The sequence below is a fragment of the Terrapene carolina genome, unplaced genomic scaffold (genome assembly GCF_002925995.2).
Source record: "Terrapene carolina triunguis isolate 2854851 unplaced genomic scaffold, T_m_triunguis-2.0 Scaffold130, whole genome shotgun sequence".
NCBI lineage: Eukaryota > Metazoa > Chordata > Testudines > Emydidae > Terrapene > Terrapene triunguis.
Window position 1 is genome coordinate 2,026,640 of NW_020664481.1, and position 20,951 is coordinate 2,047,590.

At 45.8% G+C, this 20,951-nt stretch overlaps 2 protein-coding genes across 5 annotated transcripts in view; one reads left to right on the forward strand and one right to left on the reverse strand.

The window, feature by feature from the left end:
- NOL4L (nucleolar protein 4 like) overlaps positions 1 to 9,080 on the forward strand; it is a 35,849-nt gene extending 26,769 nt beyond the window's left edge. The window contains exons 4-8 of the mRNA XM_026652734.2: positions 1,929 to 2,114; positions 2,206 to 2,397; positions 2,876 to 2,998; positions 3,782 to 3,983; positions 7,541 to 9,080. Of these exons, the coding sequence (XP_026508519.1) occupies positions 1,929 to 2,114; positions 2,206 to 2,397; positions 2,876 to 2,998; positions 3,782 to 3,983; positions 7,541 to 7,740 (903 nt within the window). The 3' untranslated portion in view covers positions 7,741 to 9,080. The remainder of the gene's footprint in view (positions 1 to 1,928; positions 2,115 to 2,205; positions 2,398 to 2,875; positions 2,999 to 3,781; positions 3,984 to 7,540) is intronic.
- Positions 9,081 to 16,345: 7,265 nt separating this feature from the next.
- ASXL1 (ASXL transcriptional regulator 1) overlaps positions 16,346 to 20,951 on the reverse strand; it is a 28,602-nt gene continuing 23,996 nt past the window's right edge. For all 4 annotated transcript variants that reach the window (XM_024200879.2, XM_024200877.2, XM_024200878.2 and 1 more), the window contains one exon: positions 16,346 to 20,426. In XM_024200879.2, the coding sequence (XP_024056647.2) occupies positions 17,463 to 20,426 (2,964 nt within the window). In that variant the 3' untranslated portion in view covers positions 16,346 to 17,462. The remainder of the gene's footprint in view (positions 20,427 to 20,951) is intronic.

Sequence of the window (20,951 nt, forward strand, 5' to 3'; positions counted from 1 at the left end):
TCTGCTCCTTCTGAGGAACTGCTAGAGAGCAGCTGTGTCTGGCCTTGCTCCAGGCTTGGGGCTCTTGCTGTTGGTAAAAACAAGGCCCAGCTAGAGCCAGTGTGGTTAGCAGAGGTAAGGAGAGAGGAAGTATTATACCAGGAACCCAGGGCCCATGGCATGCAGCCATAGCCCTGCCCCCAGCCAGCTCCACAAAGACCCTGCTGCTGAGCAGGTTTATTTTCTCATTGCCTATAAAGACATTACTGTGTAATGGGCTTTTAACACTCCTCAATCGAGACAGAAGCATCTCCCTCCCTTTCATGTCAGCCCCAGCTCTTTCAGTTCAGTTTCACGGAAGAAAGTCCCCTTAGGCATTCCCTGTGAAAGTCATTCCCCCAGCCTCCTCTCCCAACACACCCTCGCCATAACAGATGCGAAGCCAACAGCGAGCGTGAGTATAGCGTCTTCCCAGGAGGTCTCAGCAGATGCTGTCTCTGCTATGGTGGATTTCCCAATCTTGTTGCAGAACCATAAATCCGGGATCCGCCACCTGTAATGCCTCAGCAACCCCCTTCTCACAGAAACCAGCTTCTTAAAACTAAGTTTGGGTGGCAGAGTGCACATTGTGCACACCGCCTGGTGGAGTAAGTGAATCTCTGCTGTTGTAGGAACAGGTTCCCAAGTGGGGCTGTTCGCACTCCCGGGAGTAACTGGCTGAGTGTTACTGTGAACACAGTGAAGCTCTGTGTGTGCACACGTGTGTTACACCATCAGTCTCTATAAATGGCAAAACAGTGACAAAACTTTCAGAAGACGGCACCTGGTGCACACATGCGTAAGCCTTGTCCCCGACAGCTCCTCTGCCCATGACTGAAGTAACAAGTCCAGAGCATCCACCAATCTTGACAGAGCTGTGGGCTAGGACAGATTGCTTGAATCTTTCCTGTTTTGTGTTCCGGACTTTGGCCTGCTCTAGCTGCACTACGGTGATGAAGGGCCTATAAGGAGCGCCTCTCAATTATCCCCATTTTACAGATGGGAAACTAGGCTGGAGACACAAAGGACCAGATTGACAGAGTATTGAGGTGCTTAAAGATGCAGACAGTGGCTCTGCGGGATTTTCAAAAGGCCCAAAAGCCGGCCAGGTGCCACTGCTCTTTCAGTCCTTTGAAAATGTAAATGGGGGAGAGGTGCCTAATCTCCTTCGGCCATTTTGAAAATGGGATGTGGTGCAATCTTCATCTTTAAGCACCTCGGTACCTTGGAAAATCTGGCTAAGTGACCTGGCCAAAATCACCTAGGCAACATCTGTAGCAGGGTGAGAATTGAATCTAGGGCTGCAGAGTCCTAATCCCTGACTTTAGCCACAGGGCTCCTGTATGCCATTCCTCTCCCTGACAGGAGCAAGAGGAGAGATCTCACAACCCAATCGCAGGTTTTTCTAGAGGACATATCCCTGTACTGTTGGCCCCAGTGTAATTCATCACGGATTGTAATGGAAGGACCCCACACACCCTTTAAACAAACTCCATGTAAGAGGGAGTGGCTCCATGGGACTTGGCCTCTTTGCTGCCTCCATCTTCTGATGCTCTTATTTATCACAGTTTGCCAGAGTTTCTCTTTTGCTAATTTTCTCTCCTGGCCCATCTGCTCCTCTTGTGTGATCCTGCAGTGCAATGACCCGAATGCTGAATCTGTGACAGCTCCATCATTTCCAGGGCAGCAAACTGTGATGTCATAAAGGATATGACTTCATAGCAGGATCAGCTATGTGGTCAGGGAGAAAGCTTTCTTTCAGACAGAGCTGCCAAAGCTAACTGGCAAAGACAAAGGGCTTCTGCTTCCCCCGTTCCTTTTCCTGTTTGACATCAGGCCCCTGGCCATCGGCAGAGACTGGAGGGTGAGTTGAGATCTGGGTGCTCATGACTCCCCCTGTTCTCTCTCAGTCCCCTCCATACAGTTCTGGCAGTTATGACTCCATCAAGACCGAGGTCAGTGGCTGTCCGGAGGACCTGACCGTTGGCAGAGCACCCACAGCAGATGAAGATGACGACGACCATGACGACCACGAAGATAACGATAAGATAAATGACTCAGAGGGGATGGATCCAGAGCGATTAAAGGCCTTCAATGTAAGAGTAGCAGGCATGGGCAGAGTGGGTCCAGCAGTCCCAAGCCTCTGCTGTGTCTCATCTCCCCAACCACTCTCCATTCTCTTTGCAGATGTTTGTGCGCCTTTTTGTGGATGAGAATCTGGACCGAATGGTTCCCATCTCCAAGCAGCCCAAAGAGAAAATCCAGGCGATCATCGAGTCCTGCAGCCGACAGTTCCCTGAGTTCCAGGAGAGAGCTCGCAAACGCATTCGCACTTACCTCAAATCCTGCCGCCGTATGAAGAAGAACGGCATGGAGATGGTGAGCTGCTTCCCCTGCCTTCCATGCCCTTGTTGCTCTACCACTCTCCCTTCCTCACATTCCTCCTGCTCGAAAGGCCTCCCTCGTGCCTGCAGACTTGTCCTCCTTCCAGACGTGTGGAAGAGAGGGACCAGATCACAATCCATTCTGGATACTGTCTGTGCCCCTGCTTCCAATGCTAATTTTTTTGAAATGTCACTACATGTTCTCTGCCACCCGAAGGGTGTGCATGGCAGAGAGACACTGACACTGGTGGATGGAGAAACAGATGCAAGCACTGGAGGGTTAAAAAGTTGAGGCCTTAAATATTTTGATTTTAAATATTAACTTTTAAGAGCTTGAGAGTATTCTGTGCTCTTGCCATGCTCCTGGCAAATGTACAGTGCACCTTCTGAATGGTCAAGACAAATGAAATGATTGTTTCCATCAGTGTCCATGTTTCCCAAAAGATGACCTACCTGGTTGTATGTCTCCACAGACCAGACCCACCCCACCACATCTGACCTCAGCCATGGCAGAAAATATCCTTGCAGCTGCATGCGAGAGTGAAACACGGAAAGCAGCCAAGAGAATGCGCCTGGAGATATATCAGACATCCCAGGTACAATCCCTGTAATCCTTTGCATGCTAGACACAATTTCATCTGCTCTGTCCCCAGTCGGGGCAGAAGATGAGCCAGAATTGACAGACCAGGTCAGCAGAGATCTTGCTTACTGAGGATGGGCACAATACCTGCTTCAAGCCGTGCAAGTTTGGTCTGCTTACAGTTTGCCTAGAAAGGGAAAGACCAGGCTGTGCATGTTTGTTGTAGAGGGAGATCGTAGGCAGAGCACATGTGACGGGGGTAGACAGTCTGGAGAACAGGAAGAAACAATGGATATGGTAGTGAGTATGCGCAGGGGAGGCTCAGAGAGCCCAGACTGAAGAGAGAGGTGAGGACAGGGACAAGCAAACCAGCAGCAGAGGGACATTTCCTTTCTGGAGGGACTGTTGTGCAAGAGGTGGGTGAGGGATGCTTCCTTTAATTGACTAGGACGTGTGAGCAGTAGTTCATTCCTAACCCAAGGAGAGAGTAGCAGCTCGGCATGCCTGCTCTGCCCAGGGGGAGAGGGTCAGGGATGCTTTGGCTGTGTATATTTAAACACCTTCCTCACAATTTTCTGGGAAAGCTGTGGCACATGGGAGCGTCACGTATATGTAACTAGGTTTGAAGCCACCCTTGCTCTTTCTATGCTCTGATTGGCTGGGATGCCAGGATGCTGGTGTGGGCTGGCCCAAGAGGTCATTCCAGGCAATCCGAGTGTAGCACAGTCCTCTTTTCTTGGAAGTGAAGGGCAGGAAAGTCTCCTCACTGGAATAAATCGGTTTGCTTTCCTTGCTGTAGGATGAGCCGATCGCCTTGGATAAGCAGCACTCCAGAGATTCCACAGCCATCACGCACTCCTCCTATTCACTGCCAGCTTCGTCTTACTCCCAGGATCCGGTCTACATCAACGGAAGCTTGAACTACAGTTACCGTGGCTATGGGACCCTTGGAGGCAGCCTGCAGCCACCCACTTCACTGCAAACAGGGAACCACAGTAACGGTAAGAAGGGAGGAGGCACAGCACTTGAGAGTGACACAGAATTGGGTCTCCTCTATCCCTCTGTCTCCATTCAAAGGGGGTCTGAAGAATGCCTGAGACGAGGGTGCTATAGAATACAAGCAGGGGGCTTGTGGTCCCTAACTGCTCTCCCTGCTCTGCAGCTGGAAAGATGATGCTTTGCTAGGCCATGCCTCCAACTCTGGCTGACTGAGGGGAGGCTGAGGCTACTCCTGCTTTCCAAGCACTGCCAGTGCAAGTGGCTCACCCCAGCCCCCTTCCTCTGGTCTGCAGAGCCACCCTCTCCCCACCACTAACTTGCTCCCGAGGACCCCTTACTCCCATAGCAAACTAGCTGCCTAAGGCTGGACGGCAGCACAGGAGAAAGACAAGGGCTGAACTGTGGGGGAAGGGAATTTAGTTTAACTTAAAAAAAAAAAAAACACACCACAGGTACCACCTATTAATAATTAACCAAGGCGGGCACCTGTCACCACCCTGATTGCCTTGCTGGTATGAGACAACCCTGCCCCCACCCTTCATGTGCCTTTTAATAGGACGCTCTTTGGGCCAGGGGTCGTGTCAGTTTCCCGTGAGTTAGGAAAGCACTGAGCATGCTGTGGGCGCTGCCACAATCTACAAGATAATAAATAATAACCCTCTTGCTGGCAGGAGTGTCAGCATGGAGGAGGCCAGGCAAAGAGAGCAGCAGTGAAAGGGAGCGCTGGATGGGAGGTCTGCGTTGCAAGGTGTGGGGAAAGAACGAACCTGAAGAGAGGGAGAGAACAAGCCTGATCAGTTAGATTTAATTAGGTGACAGTGAAACATCCAGTAAACAAAATGATCAGTCCAGGCTGGGGCAGCACCTGACCACAGGACCACACTGCGGGCCAGCCCTGTCTGGCATAGACACACCCTGACCAGAAGCCTCTGTAAAGCATGGAATCAGGTGATCTTGTGTCAGGTCTCACGCATCTCGGCAGTAGCCTCTTGGGATTGTTCTTGTGCCACTCCTGAGCAGTAGTGGCTGGAGCCCCTCTAGCCAAACCTGTCAGGCAATGACCTGCTTCCACAGCCTCACCCGGGTGCATGCCTGGAAACCCTGATTGGAGAGCCTGGCCAGGAGTAGTGTGCAGAGAGGAACAGAGCTTTTGTTTCTGGATCTATCTGGGTTCTTCTAAGAACCCCTTGAGAACTGTATATGCGAGTGACCCTGTCCATCTCCATTAGCAGGCAACCAATAGCACAAGACTTCTTTCCTCCCTGAGACATTCCCCTCAGCAATCTTTGCCATTGGGCCCCTCGCTCCTGTTTGCTCCATGCCCCAGTGCCTTTCCTGGGGTCTCGCCCCTCCCTAGCTGCCTGGAGTAAGGATTTGAAAGGATGTGATTTCCGGAGTCCTGAAAGATGCCTGTCTGGGATTAACTGTTATCATCTCTTCCTAATGCCTCTTAACCCTGAGTAAAGATCCCACCCTAGTCTCCAGCTGCTGAGACCTCATCCTTGCAGCTAGAGTAGAGGATGTTACACTTTCTTTCTAGACTAGCACAGGCACTCCTGGACGCCCAGTGCAGGAGGGAAGCAGGATTCCTTAGCTTCCACTGCCTTCCTCTACAGGTGGCAGTTTCCACTGTGCAGTTTTCCTTGAGGTGCTGCCCAGCCACACAGCTGTTCTCATTACACCTTACCCCAAAATTGACCAACCAGGGCCTGCCTATTCCAGGCATGCGCAGGAAGCAGAAAGCTGAAATCCTGCTTCTCTCCACTTAGACCTCTGCCCAGGCTCTTGCCAACTCCTTTAAAGCCAAGAGAGCTCCTGCCAGATCCTCTCATAATTCCTTCCCTCTTCCCCCATCCATGTCCCTTTTTTCACCTGTTTGAATGAAGTCCGCACCATTCTATCCCCTCCGCCCCGGAGTTTGTGCTGCAGCTCCATCTCTCTCTTATCAATCACTCTGCACAGAAGCAGGCCTTTTCCCCGGCCTACCCACTTCCCTCTTACCCCATTTCCTTCCTCCTCTTTAGCAAGCTTTCTGCTCCCAGTGCAGCTCCCTTCTCAGTTGCCTGTTGCTTTCTCCTCTCCACTAAAACTCCCCTCAAGTTGCTAACCCCACTCCCTTCCCCAGTGCTAATGGTCATCTTTCCAGACTCCTCCATGACCGCTGCTGTCTGACTGCCTACTTCTCCTCAAGCCTCTGCTCCTTTGAGCTCCCCTGACTGTCCACTGCTTGTTCTACTCCTGCTTTAGTGTTTCCTCTTTGGGGACCCTTTCCTCTTCCTGTTACCCCCACATACTCTCCCTTCTCCCTGCCACTTACCTTCTGGGTGACCTCACCTGCTCCCGGAATGTCCCTTATTTCCATTGTGTTGATGGCTCTCAATCTGCCCCTGCCTACACTCCCAGCTTCCCCGTCTCTGCTCTCTCTTCCTGCATGTCCCAACACAGCGAAAAGCCTAACTTCTCCTAACCCTCCTCCTCCATCCCTCAGACTCACAATCACAGAGTTAGCGTCGATTCTTCCATTTCCTTCTCTCATTACATCCAGCCTCCTCCCGCCCTCCCTCCATCAGCTCTCCAGTATCCACCGCCCTTCCCCACTGCCAGAATTGTGCTTCACGTTATGTGTTGAAGAGGTTTTTGGATGGGCCAGAGAGAACATGCTCAAGGCTACCTCTCCTCCCATTTCTGTCCCACCTTTGTGCTGCTGGCACTGGGAAACACCCTCTTGCAGAATATGCTTGGGAGCCCCTGCTAGAACCAGGGGTGCTGGAACAATTTGTATAGTGGGGGTGCTGAGAGCCATTGAACCAAACTAAACCCTGTATTTGATGGAAACCACTTCAAGGTGGGGGTGTGGCAGCACCCCGAGCACTCCTAGTTCCAAAACCTATGCCAGGAGCATGAAAATTACGCAACTGACCATCAACAGAAACAGTGAAACCACTCCATGCCACATGCTGTCAAATGCAGGGAAGAACCAGAAACCGAGAACATTGTTTCCCCTACTCCTTAGGTTTCAGTACTCTGAGGAGTCCGTTGGAACAACTGTAGGTACAATATTTGCTCTCAGTTGATTGACCCTTTAAATTTTGTGCTAGTTCAGCCAAGCTCCCAAGTGCTTCATTGCGATTCTAGCCTGTGACAAACTGCAGTGAATATATTTTTTTACTATAGGTGCAAAACCCCTCCCTACTTGCCTGTTTTATTATAGTGTTAAAACAGATGTGTCTGACTTGTGCCTGATCTAACTCCTAGCAGAGCAGAGGGTTAGTCTGACTGTTCATATAGTATGTTTACAAAATACACATAGACACACACTCTAATGAGGGGAACAGAGCCATGGCAGTGCTGCTGTGACAGAGCAGCAGTTGGAAGGTGCCTACAACTTGACAGTCTGTTCTGTAGGGCTCAAGACTGCATCTTACATTAGGTATGTAGAGTGTTGTACAAGGGGCTGTGAATCAAAACAGCAGGTGCTGTTGGACTTTTATGTGCCACTTTGGGGCAGCAACTGTGCCAGTGTCTTTTCCTGAACCCCCCTCTTACTTTTCAATTGCAGGTCCTACTGATCTCAGCATGAAAGGTGGGGCCTCAAGTACAGCCCCTTCTAACAGCACCAGCAGGGGGATGCCAGCTGCCCAGCTCAGCCCCACAGAGATCAGTGCAGTGCGGCAATTGATTGCCGGCTACCGAGAGTCAGCGGCTTTTCTGCTTCGGTCTGCAGATGAACTGGAAAACCTCATTTTACAGCAGAACTGACTCCTGGTGTCTGTGTAGCTCCTGTGGCAGAAGACAATTTACACCCTTTGGAAACAGGCTCCCACTGGTATCCTGCTCAGGACTAACCATCGTCCTCCCACCCAATAGCTGGTACATTTAGTTTTTAAAGGTGGAATCCTAGAACTGTTTTCTTTCACACTCCGAGCACCTGGGACTTGGGGCACAAGGATACATTTTTGACTCTCTCACCACAGGTGCGCCTAGCTGAGCAGAAGAAGCCAAACCTACAGCTTGGATGGGTGTGGGATTTTTTTAGGGTGGAAGGGAGCCTAGGGAGGCTTGGGGCTGCAGATGTATTTAGAATAACCTTTGTGGACCCCAACGTTAGAATCCCATCCCCAGATAATTACCTTTCAAGGTCTTAGGTGAGCAGAATTGCATATTTATTGAGAAATGGACCCTCCTCTCCCCTTAGTAATTTATTTTTCTGAAAATGGATTCTTTTGAGTTTGTACAGATTGCCAGTTTTGTGTCCGTCTGATCAGAAGGAATTTATTCCTGTGAAATAACACATTCCATATCACTACACTACTAATGGCTGAGCAGCTACACCTGCTTCTCCTGGGAGAGACCCCTTTGCACAGGATGCAAGTTTGCCATCTACCCCTAGAACTCCTAGGCTGCTCGGCCTCCAGCAAGCTTAGGCAGAAGCTGAACAATGAGGAAAGAGTGTCTTGTTAGACCTCTAAGCAGTCCTGTAGCAGCAGCAATGGGGTCCAATATCTCCTGCAGAGACTCAGCAAACCTCCAACTGGAAGGACCTCTCACACTCATTTAGCTCAGTGCAGAGCAAAACAGGAAATATCTGAGAACCACTGTCATGCATTCACCTTTCATTTCTACCTCACACTTCATTGTGGGCTTTTTCCAGGACTCACCAGGATTCTGAACAGTTCACCCCATAATGTGCATGACTATGATGTGCATCCAAGACTGGGGAGCAGACAAGTAGATAACACTGAGGAGTCAAAACTAAGCCAGCAGATGGACAACTGACCCAAGCTGGCTCCCTTTTTGTTCAGAAGAGAAGGAAGGACATGCACTGCTGATGGACAGTAGCTCACTGTCACAATGGATGATGTCTGACCTCTCCTCAATGAGGAATCCCAGGCTGTCTCCACAAGTATACATGAAACCAGCGCTGGGGCAGCAGCAAGAGAACTGTTTAGAGAAACACACGTGAATAATAAAGACTAGTGCAGACTTTTAGGGAGAAAAGTAAACTAAACTTCAGTGAAACAACCAGGTCATTCCTACTCAAAAGGAAAGAATTAGGAGACCCTCAGCAGCAGAAAGGGTGGAAATTCTCCCCAGGGCCCAGCCCCCCAGTAACAGTCCTGGGAAAAGCTCACAATTCCTAAAGTGTGGGGAAAAAATTGGCCTGATTACCATTGCTGTTTCTCCCCAACTCCCACTCTCCCAAAAAACAAAACCAATGCACTTCCCTTTGCTCAGTGCAATACCTACTACCAGTGCTGCTAAAACCAGGGACTTTGCTCGGGCATCAAGATGCTGAGCAGGGCCAAGCAATGCAACATAGTCTGTAGCCATAAAAAGCAGCAGATAATTGCTGCCTAAGAATCTGTGAGAAGAATTCTCACCCTCTCCCTTGTCAGTGCTGGCAGAATTCTTCTCCTGTCCTCCTTTCTAGGGCAAGGACCACAAGCAGCAGCACCAGATAGACAAAGACTATTAAAATCATTTTGATCATTTTAAATGCAGGTGGTTTCCTTCTCTGAAGTTAGCTCCATTTAGACCAATGTATTGAGAACTCACTTCAGTGATGAAGGTTTCTGCTCTGCAGTGGTGGTCCACATTGTCCCTGTCCCCATCCCCCATCCTGCAGAAATAACCATACTAGCACATGGGTTTTACACTTTCAGGTAGCACAGGTTGGGCTCCAGCAGGGACTGAGACTCAAATGGTTTTTCAAGAACCTTTTTAACCAAATTAGTTTCCATTCATACTAGTGGGAAAACTGTGCTGGCTAAAAAACAAGGCCCTATCCCTTTTCTCAGCTGTAACGTAGACCAGGCTTCTGGCTCTCTAGAACAGGACTGCCCAGCCTGGCCCTAAAAGGGATTAACTAGTGCATTGACCACCTTCCCCAAAGCCCAAACTCTCCCCAGCTGCTGGAGAAAAAGGATTTAATTCCTGACCCTTTTCTACACTCAGACAGCCCTTACAGGGAGAAGGTGGTGGTTTTGTTGTAAATCAGAGTTGATTCCCCTCATTTCAACATGAGCCAACAGGGTGGTTCTTTGGGAACATTCTAACATTTTGGTTCTTAGCTTATATGGACAATAGACAAAATCTGACCAACCTCCAGGGAGTGTGGGTCAGTATCAGAGCCAAGGTATCGGAGAACAGAATGACCACCCACAAGCCCAAATTTCAGGTCCACACTTTCCCCAGCACTTCACGAGCCTGCTTGATTTGTCCACGGCATCCTCCCATACTTTGAATTTATGTAAATATTTATTTTTGTGTGTACAATACCATGAAGTAGCAAACCTTTTACAAAATGTTAACCACAGTCATTTGTGAAAGTCTTAATGTTAAAGAGAGGCAGAGACAATCGCTGTCCCAGAATTCTCTATATAAATTACTTAATTGTTGCCTCCACTCCTTTTAAGAGGCCATCAAGAACATGTAGCCATAAATTGCCAGCCAATTAACCAACAAAGACATTGTCCAGGGGCTTATTATAACAGATCAATATCAGATACAGTTTGTTTAAAATTGTATTTATGCAACGTCTAGCTGTTTTAACCAGATCACCCTAGAACTTCATGTTTAGTAGCTCTTCATATTTAAACCACTGGTAGAACACAGTTGAGACTTATGATTGCATAGGAAGAAGAATTGACAGCCTACTCTGTAACATCAACTAATGTTCGTAACCTGCAGCTGGATGGCACAAAGATTTCTGAAGCCCTGATGACAGTAGTACCTGTGACAAGTTGTGAAACAAATGGGATCCACTACATATTGGTGTCAGGGAAAGTTTTATGTAAACTGCATCTTTAGTTTCTTTGGAGCTATCTCCAGAGAACATCTCAGTGCTCTAACTGATCCTTACTCAATAGTGGTCCTTCTCTACTCAAAGGCTGTTTCACAGCCATCTTCGTAAGTTTTCACTAGATATTAAAGTGTTAAGAATCTCAATTTACAATTCTCAGTCAGAAGGACCGAGCAGGAGCAAAATACCCTGGCTTTCCAGGCTTTGTGAGAGACAAAAGGGGAGCACTGGGTTAGCAGATGGTCTGGAAAACCAGTGATGGAGAAGATAAACCTCTCGTCTTAAACATCACCACTACCACCACCACTTGTACACAGGGAATGTTCAGTTCCCAATTACAGTGTTTCAGCAAGGGAAGTGTTCACAGGATTCCCAGCAGACGTGACCTGTACCTCCCCACTCCAAAGGGCCACCTTCTTCCCACAGGTGGCCATAGGATTTAGTACCAGTCATTTACAAAATGCTGCTTTGAACTCAGAGGGTTAATATACTTTTGATTTGTAATTTTTTGTAAAACTTTTTACAAGGTAGCATAGTATTTCACCAGAATACCAACTACAATCCGTCCATGGTCTGATTTTTATATAATTTAGTGGTGCTTTAGAAACTTTTGTTTGGTTGTTTCAGAGCTGTACAGCTCAGTTCTTCGCCTGTATCTACCTAAGACCAATGTGAACCTTTGTATTTTTGCTCCTAATTTTGGACTCAGTGAAAGTGTACTGTTTACATGTACAGAACTCCCAGCCCCTGTGTGTTCTGCAAGACCTGCTGTTGAAGAGGAAGATGCACCTCACCCAGTTCATCTGCTTAGCAAAGCCACAGAGACACTGACACATACTCAACCACCTTAAAAAACACAAAACTGGGATGTGCTGCGAGAGATTTCAGCGTTTGCACAGCCTCACACACTTTTAAGTGATCAATTTAAAAAATAGCTGTAGCTTAAAATTTGAGAGCTGATCTGAGAGGGTGAGGTGACCGTAAACAGCCAGGACCCCACACAGAAATAGAACCATATGATGGTACTATTTCACTGCCTTTCCTCCCTGACATCCCAGGCATGAAGATGAACGCTACCTAGCTGACTTTAGGGGTCCAGTTGAGTCTAGAACAATGCTCAAGCCTAGTGGAGGCCAGGGAGAAGGGGAAAACCCCTCTTTCCTTTAGCACAATTGAACACATTTTTACTGATTCATGATTAAATCATCTAAGATGTTAATTTCAAATAAAAATGCTAGGAGAGTATTCTCTCTAGAGACACCGGAGCTCCTAAATGGAGTAGGAGGCAGCTTGTTTAGAAAGTTAGTACATTGGGGCGGGAGGGGGGCGCGCTCAGATACTGAGCATATGGCACTTAAACCACCATGGAAAGAGAATCCAGCTTCTAAGGTGACACTTTATTGCTTAATCAATTGATTAATTTCTAAATGATATTTTTGCAGATAGGCACCTATGCAACTTAATGTGGCTCTTTTAAGCAGATGAGCACTTCCTCCTCAATAAGCTCTATAAAAATTTGTGTTATATACTGTGGATTTTTCCAGTAAGTGTGGCTTAATATTTTAATTCTTAGAATGTGTGTCTATTATATGTGATGCAACTTAATTCTGTTCTGTTTGTGGAATGATTAGCACAGGCCAACTCCCTGTCCCCCTCACTTAACAAAGACCAATGAGCTGTTAATCAAGCTGTTATTTCCATGGTATTACTTGCTAAATGCACTGATTTCATAAGTATGTGGAATCCTTTTTTTCTTTTGAATCTGTATATCATATATAAGACTGAATCTACTTAATAAACACTGTATAACAAACAGGACTCAGACCTCCAGTGTCAAACACAGCTAGGGGTCACTTTTACCTCTTGCTTGTAAGGCTTTTTCCAGCAACTGAGACATATGCCACCAGCTGTCTCCCAAGTTCCCATTAGAGATCTCAGATTTGCAACCCAGTGTCAGTCTGTGACCTAACACATGGAACGTCAGTTTGATTGTTACTGGTACCAAGAACAGCTTTCAAATTTAGGTGTTTTAAAATAAATAAATAAATAAAGTACCTTCATCACTCAGGTACCTTAAAACAAGCTGTGCTGTCTCTTCCTTAACAATCAGCTGCTGCTATTCTTAGATTTTAGAGAGCTACCTTAATAGTCACTACTGGGACTGTCAAAGCTGTTTTTTGACAAAATGAAATGTTTTGCTAAAAGTATCTGCTTTCATGGAAAAAAATTTTGCTTTTCCCAATGAAAAAGAATTTTTTTTTAAATGAAATTCAGTATTGTCTATAAAAAATAGTTTCCTGACCAACTCTGTTAATTACATATAATAAATAAATAAATACTTTGCATTTACATGGTACCTCTGTACTAAAGGATCTCAAACCACAATACAGTTAAACCTCACTAATTCACATCAGTGATCTGGTGACAGAGGCAGAAGGCCTAGGAAAGACAGGTATGACAGGTTTTAAAGAGTCAGATTGTATGCTAAAACAATAATTTCCATTGCCCTACCTTTGATTCCAGAATGGGCAGAGCTTCCCCAGCGACAGACAAGAAGTTGGCTGACGGACACTTGCAAGGGAGTGACCAGGAGACCCATTGTGAATGGCTGAATATTGTACATTAGTAAGCGGTCTATAAGAAATAGCAAGGAGAGGGCATCCTAAAATGTATTTAACAATTCTATATTAGTTGTAATTATTCATGATATTTCATAATATATACACTAGTATGTTCTATTGTGTGTTTTGAAAGCATAATGAAGTCTTAGTAATACTAGACCTCTACTCTTAAATCTACACTGAGTAGTGAAGAACCATTCTAATTATGGGGTGTGGGGATTAGCAGGGTCCTACTGTGCGTGTATACAAGTGAGTTTTGAGAACAGTTAAAAATACCTGTCATTGTTTCAGTATCTCCACACCTGCCAATGGTTCTGTTGACTCAAGGAAGTGATGGATTTTGCGGTTACTTCCCAGCTAGTCAGTCATCCCATTACGACAGGATTGCACACCGGAGCATTGCTCAGCTGAATGCAAAAGGCAAGTAGGAGGTGTTCAGTTTTTTTGAAAAGTAAATTCTATTACTAGAAAAACATTATGGAGAAAATATTTAAGTATTCTTCATATTAGACCAATGTGAGACTCAAGCAAAAAATATTAGGGCTTACCTTAAAACCAACTGTGAGATCTCCCAGATCCCTGCTACTCCAGAGACAGCTAACTCTGCTACGGTCAGACACTGCACCATCAGAAAGACAAGCTATTGACTTCTCAGTTTTTCAGCCATTATATTTAACATGTCTAAATGGTGAGTTTATGTATTTTTCACAATTAGATCAAGTTTTGTTTTAACGGACGGCCCCATGTAAGCGCACCCATGCTTCTAGGCCTGCTCAGCTACAAAGAACTTCAACTGATGGCAAAAACAACACAACAAAACTTGTCATAAGCAACCACTTGACTTTTAAGAACACTACATTGCCAAAGCATCAGAGTTTAGAGGATATTTAAGGTCAACGGGTTCCTATCAGAGTTCCGTTCATATTACTGGAGGGATTGCTTTGTCGTTTGACCTATATGTAAGCATCAGTTCTATCTCAACACAATGTGCTGTGAGACTAATCTACAATGTAAAACATAGACCTTCTTTCCCACTTAGAACATAATGTATCCTCGTATTAGGCAATAGCAGCAAAAGCTCAGCTATGTTCCTCTTTCCTCCTACCCTGTCTGGTTTTAGTTTTTTCTAACAAGCAAACTAAAGAAGCTACAGGCAAGAATGAATCCACTACTGCGAAACTAACACACGCAGTTACCTAGGAGTGAATTAGGTGCAGGAGCCAACAGAAGACAGCAGCACTGTAGAATGTAAATCATAGAGTTAGCTTCCGTACTGCAGTATCCGTATCTATTCCAAATGTGGCATTAGATGAGTTATCAGATCATTCGCTTTGTTGAAATTCCACTACAGTGAAAGCTGGATCTACTGAATAGAGGCGTGTGATGCAACAGCTGACCGCAGTGTAAAAGCTCTTATTAACCTTCCCTCCACCCACCCCCCAAAATCACTGCCTAGAAGAGAAACAAATGTATTGACAATCTAAGCTTACAGCTAGTTTCAAGTGTTGTAACTGGTACCAAATCATTGCATTGCTTTGAAATCAGCATTTAAAATCCCATTAATCCAACAATTTAACCAAACATTAGAAGAAAATGCCATATAATAGCAGAGACCATATTTCTGCTTAGGAATACTTAAGGAATTCCCTAGGTAGGTTCTACTGTGTGTGGTGCATTACCACCAATAAGGTGAATATCCAGGAGCAATGCCATTGCAGAAGGGCTTGTACAGCAGTGAACTTTGCTCTGGCAAGAAGTCCAACAACCCAAACTACTTGTTTTGTGCCGTAAGTACTTTTACTTCACTTGGCTCATATACATTACTTGCAGTTGATGCAGTGTCTTCAATTATGTTAGTATAAATGGCCTACTGAAGTTCAGACAATGACAGTCCCCTTTTGATCAGCTCAGTTTAAAGCTTGTGAGGACACTGCCAAGGCAAAAAGGAAAAACTTTGCCTTGGAAAAACAAGTGTTCTATGGCAAGACAACATCAAACTGGTAAGTTCCCGAGCCCAGAACACCAAGCCCATTTCAGAAGAAGAGGATTGAAACCACACATGCAGGTTTTACAGAACGTTTATTTTTCCAATACAAGGGACATACAAGAGCAGGGCCCCGCTGGAGAGCTCTGCAGACCAGACCAGCTTCAATCTGTACCCTACAGTGGCCCCAAAGGATACAGAGCCAGACTGCCCCAGCTCTGCTCCCTATCTTTGGTAAGCAGGTTTTCACACCATCCCCTCAAGACTTCACTAATACTGCATTTCAATTCACCCCCGTCTCTCTCTCTCTCTCTCTCCCCCATTTCACAATATCAAGCGGCCACATGGGTTATGGGTAAACCATTTCAGAGACGAAGAAGCTTTCTGCAGCCCACAGATTTTACACTCTCTACAGCTCTCAAACAGGGAGGTCTACAATTAAAAAAAAAGCATAGTCAAGAAAGAGGTAGGTAGGAGCTAGGACTGGGGTGGGAGAAAGCTGGTAAATGAAACTGTAGGTTTGCTTCTTCCCCACTTAGAGCAACCCATTCCCGAGAGGCAATCGCTCAAAGGAGGGTCGGTCCATTTTTCTGCTCGCATCAATTCTGGATAGGTAAAGGCTTTCACACCTTTGCACTGCAGCTATAAACACTGCTCATGGAGACTCACCAGTTATGACAATGACCAGTAACTGCTATAGAAACATTTTTTAGAAGAGCGAGGAGCAAAATACATCCAGCTCAGAAAATCAGGGCAGGTCATCCTTGAGATTGCACATTGCAGTCTATCTGCCCACAGCAATGCCATGTAGGCAGAAAGGGAGGCAATCTGAACCAAGAGTGACCCCTTTGCATGTTCAGCCTCACATTAGGCAGCACAGAATACAGTGGCTTTGACTACAGATGTAGATTAATAACTAACACCACTTTAATGTAATACTGCTGTAGAGCCTGAAAATAAAGAAACAAAAAAACCCTTTATGTTCTATGTACATTACATCCATTTACAGAATTGGCCAGTACTGTGTACAACATATAAATACATGATCAAACAGATGCATAGAGGATACTTACAAGAATCAAATAATTCACTTTATACATCCAAGAATGAAAAGTTAAAATATATAAAAAAAAAAAAAAAAAAGGAAACACCGTTTAGAATGTAAAATGACCATCACACACAGATGCACAGCCAGACACTTGCAGGTGGTCAGATGCTGGCATGGCAAGGTTCTCATTGTAGGGCTGTAATATGGGGAGGTTACCGGCCATGCTAATGAACTCCTTGGCTTTTCATACAAGTTTGTAGCAACATTTGGCCAGAAGAGGCAGCCTGGTCCAACAGTTCAGTCAGGTGCACACAGTTCCACAGGCTACACATCTTCCTTCAGTCCAGCAGAAGGCATTGAAGCTGGCAGCCACTACCATTTGCTTCTTTCATTCCCTTAACTGGCTCCATCCAATGCGCCATCACCCATATATGGCTCTTCAGCCACCTGCTGAGTGTTTTACTGGTTACTTGATTCTGCTGTAGCATTCAAAGTACTGCACAGCCACCACCCACAGAGAAGCTTCATGTCCACATTTATTGTACAGTAGTACTTTTCCCACACAGACAGGGAACGGAGAGTGGAAGACTGTATTCTGCTCTGCTAAGGCATGGCCGGGACTAACCTAGCTCAGCCCTTAAAAACAGAGAGCACTCTGTTCCAGTTCCTTTGGATGTAAAGGTTTCCTTTAGAAAAGGTCCATGGATTCCCAGAGCAAACTGCCTCTCAGTCAGGTGGTAGCCTCAGCATGTGTGCCCAGAGCACAAATCAACATTTCCATGATGGTGTTAAGCAGAAGATCGCTCCAGTAGGGCACAACCCACAGATGGGGGAGTGTAACTGTGAGTAAGAAGAACAGGTTTTGCACTGTGAATTTTAGTGGGAAGGCAAATCAACTCTCTCACCAAAACTTAAAGTGTAATATTGTCTCTATTATAAACTGAATAATATTTTGTGTACAGGTTTTAGGGTCAGTTATCAAAATACACACACTAAATATACAATTTTTCTGATGGCCATAATTTATTATCTCACCACAAGGCACAATACACAAAGCTTCGAGGGTCCTATACAGTCGTCATGACAAAATGCCCCACATCCTTTACACATAATCATGGCTTTAAGGCTGCAGGAACATTTGAGCGATATTTCTTCAACACTGCTGCTATCAGCAAACATCTGCACAGAAAGGGACGTATTATGGTTTGCAGCAAAGTTCGCTTTGTGGCTTAGCTGCATCACGCTTCCAGCAAGGCTTCTGGGAAAAGCTGGAGTTGTGTTGGATGAATAATTAAAGCTGGTGGAATGAAGCTGCAGCTTAGAAAGCTTCCCATAAAATGCTTGTTTGATATTGAGCTGAGAGGGGATGGAAGAAGGCTCCAAGGGCTGATTGAGTCCTTTTCCTGGTTCTCTTGGTAACTTGAAAAATGGCAAGTCCATAACAAGGGGAACACTCTGCAAATGCTCCATCAGTTCCACAGGGTTGTGTGCAACATCCTTCCTGTTCTTCACATTACCCTTGGCTGGGCCTCCACAGGCCAGTACATTCTCATTTTTTATTCCTCCTAGGGTGTTTGCATGTTGCTTTGAAGGCCAGTCTTCCCTGACAGTTGGGGCTCCTTCTCCAGATGCAGAGCTCTTATTTAGTGGAATCTGCTTGCTGGGGGACGTGGTTCCCATGGTTGCAATGTGCTCCAAAGCTCTTGGATGATGCAATCTAGTAGCAGTGTTGCAGGGAAAACCAGAACCAAAGAGCTTTTTGCCCTGGATGCCAACACAACTTTTATTAATTGAGGCTCCACCGATCCGATTTGGACCAAGAGAGGTTACATTTGGAGATAAAAACCTAGGTGCTGCAGGTGGATTTAGCTTTTCAGGGCTTTCACTTGTAAGAGTATTTGTTAGTGGATTATGCTGTGGGACACCATGGACTAGGGGCAACTCTTTTTGATCTTCAAAGCTACAGGAAGATGACGTTCTTTCTCTAGGGCCCAACTCTTTAGGTTTCTGAGAGCCACTCACCATACTTGCCAGTTGGTCTGGAGAGCTCAAGTTAGGGCCAACTTTGGAATGCTTGTCTGGAACATCAGGCTGGTTCTCCATGCTTTCTGTTTTGGGCAGTACTGTCCCAGAGTTGCACTGTGTTTTCTGAGGATCTCTTAAAGCACTCGGAGAGTGGAAATCATCACTTCTGCTTAGGTCACTTGTATTTATTCCCACATCTTGGGAAGACTCTTGGCCAAAGCAGCAATTGCTACTTCTCTCCACTTGTAATGAGTGGTTTTCTGATGGCCTGTCCAGAAGTGACTCTATAATTTCCAACTTGATGCTGGCATGTGATACTGGTAGAACCTTTTCCAAAGAAAGGTTCCCCTTAAGTAACTGCATCACCAGAGGGTTGTTGGCTTCAATAGAGGATATGGGCCGAGTGGAGCCTGGTGGCTTTTTCTGACTCTCAGAAGGTTTTTGAGGAAGAGGTGTGTGTGGTGCCCATCTCTGAGGCTTAGACATGTTGCTCACCATTGTTACTGACGGCAAGTCCACCATGTATGGGGGAGACTCCGTTTTCACAGAAGAGTCCGATCGAATCCCTTCATCTCTCTCAGTGTTGCGCTTATGGGTGGCATCTCCTTTTCCTGTAGCCTCCTTAAGGTGGACATTCCTGAAGCATATATCCACCTCCACATTCTCATCAGTTAGATCAGCTTCAAAATCTGAAGCGGTATCTGTTGTTTCGCTATGCGTACTCTGGATTTCTTCATCTCCATTTGTCTTAAATCCTTGTGTCTCTCTCATGCGTTGACATACGTTTTCTGTGTTTGCTCCTGATGGCCTCTCCCACAGATGTGGAAGTTTTTCAGAGGTACCTATTCCATTCTGAACAGTTAAGCCATCAAGTGAAAAAGGTTTCACCAAAGACCCTTTATTCTGTTCTCCATTCTGTAGTGAACTTTCATGCTGTTTTCCTGTCTGTAGGTGTCTGAAGGCATGTAACTCTGAGCCCATGTTCTCCATTCCAATAGTATTTGTTTTTGAATCATCATGATCAGTTACACATTTTCCTTTGGGTGGATTTGATCCATTAAATCTAGCTTCAATTTCTGGCTCATGTCGTTCTTTACCATCTGATGAAAATTCTGGGGTAAGGCTAGAATTATTGGAGAAAGTTTCCTTCATAGGAGAACTACAATTCAACTCTATGGGAGTGCCTACATCTTCAATTCTTGGTACAACATTGATATCATCTATGAGATAAACTGCAGACCCCTGTACCTGAGAACAAAACAGACCATTCTCAGGAGGAACTCTGCATTCTTTCTTATTACTCTGCCCTTCCTGAGAGGCAATATGAGGTGCATTTTCAGTTCTTATGTCATGGAGGCGCTGCTCAAAGTTCTCCTCCTGCCCCAGAGAAGCTGCAGTGTCAAAAGATGGCCCAGTCAAAGCATCACCAAGCTGGCTGTTAGCTAAACCGTCAGTATGTTGAGCAACATCTTCTGTTCCACCTGAGATAACATCTGCAGCATGTTCAAGAATGAAGGCTCCCTCACCATTAGGAGTGTAAGGGTCCTGTTTTGCAGGTACAGATAAATTTATTTTAGCTACCTGCACAGCTACCTCAGCAAAGTTAGACTTTTCGCCATCTAGATGGAGAGGCGACAGTAATTGTGTTCGTTGTAGATCTGACGCACATTTTCCATGAGTTCTCTTTGATCTCCTGTACTCTGTATGGCTACTGGATTCTCCTCCACCACCACCTTTATCGGTGCTGTTCCCTCCTCCTCCTGGCCCACCCCCACCTCCAATGGCAGCTGTAGCGGCCTCTCGCTGGGCTCGGGCTTGCAGAGCACGAGCTTTAATGTCTGCGAGTGTTCTGGCACCAGTTCTGCCCCGACCAGAGGACTCCGTGTTGGGGATGATCCTGGGGCATATCTGGTAAGCGGGCTGACCCTTAACCACCCAGGGTGGTTTGATACGTGAAAGTTGAATCTGAAAAAGAATCAGAAGAGAAGATGTTAATTTAATACTTGATATTCTCAGAAAGCAAAATAGTTTAAATCAGTTCACTGAAATTCAATATATTTAGTTAAGATTCCTAAAGGAAGTGATTTTTGGCACAGTGGTAGTGCTGCTGCCCTTAGCCTCTTGATGAGGTCCTCAAGAGGTTTCTACTCAGGCTCCATATCATGGTATCTTTTAAAATCCACTTTATAGTGAGATCATCTATGTCATTAGCCACCAGACAAGTATTAAACTGATGGCTTAAACACTAGCTGAATCTGGACCCTGGAGAAGAGAGAGTTTTGATTTTTGTCAAGCGTGATCCATTCTCGCTGAAATTAGTAGGATGGCAGAGCTGCAATTCCACCTACAGGGGAGTAGAAGTGTAGACAGGAGGATTCCATCCCACATGGAGGAAGGTGGGGAGTCTACAAGGTTACAATGAGAAGGTTTGAAAATCTTGACTGCATTAAATCAGCCCATTTCAGGAATAGCCATATCTGCACCCACAAA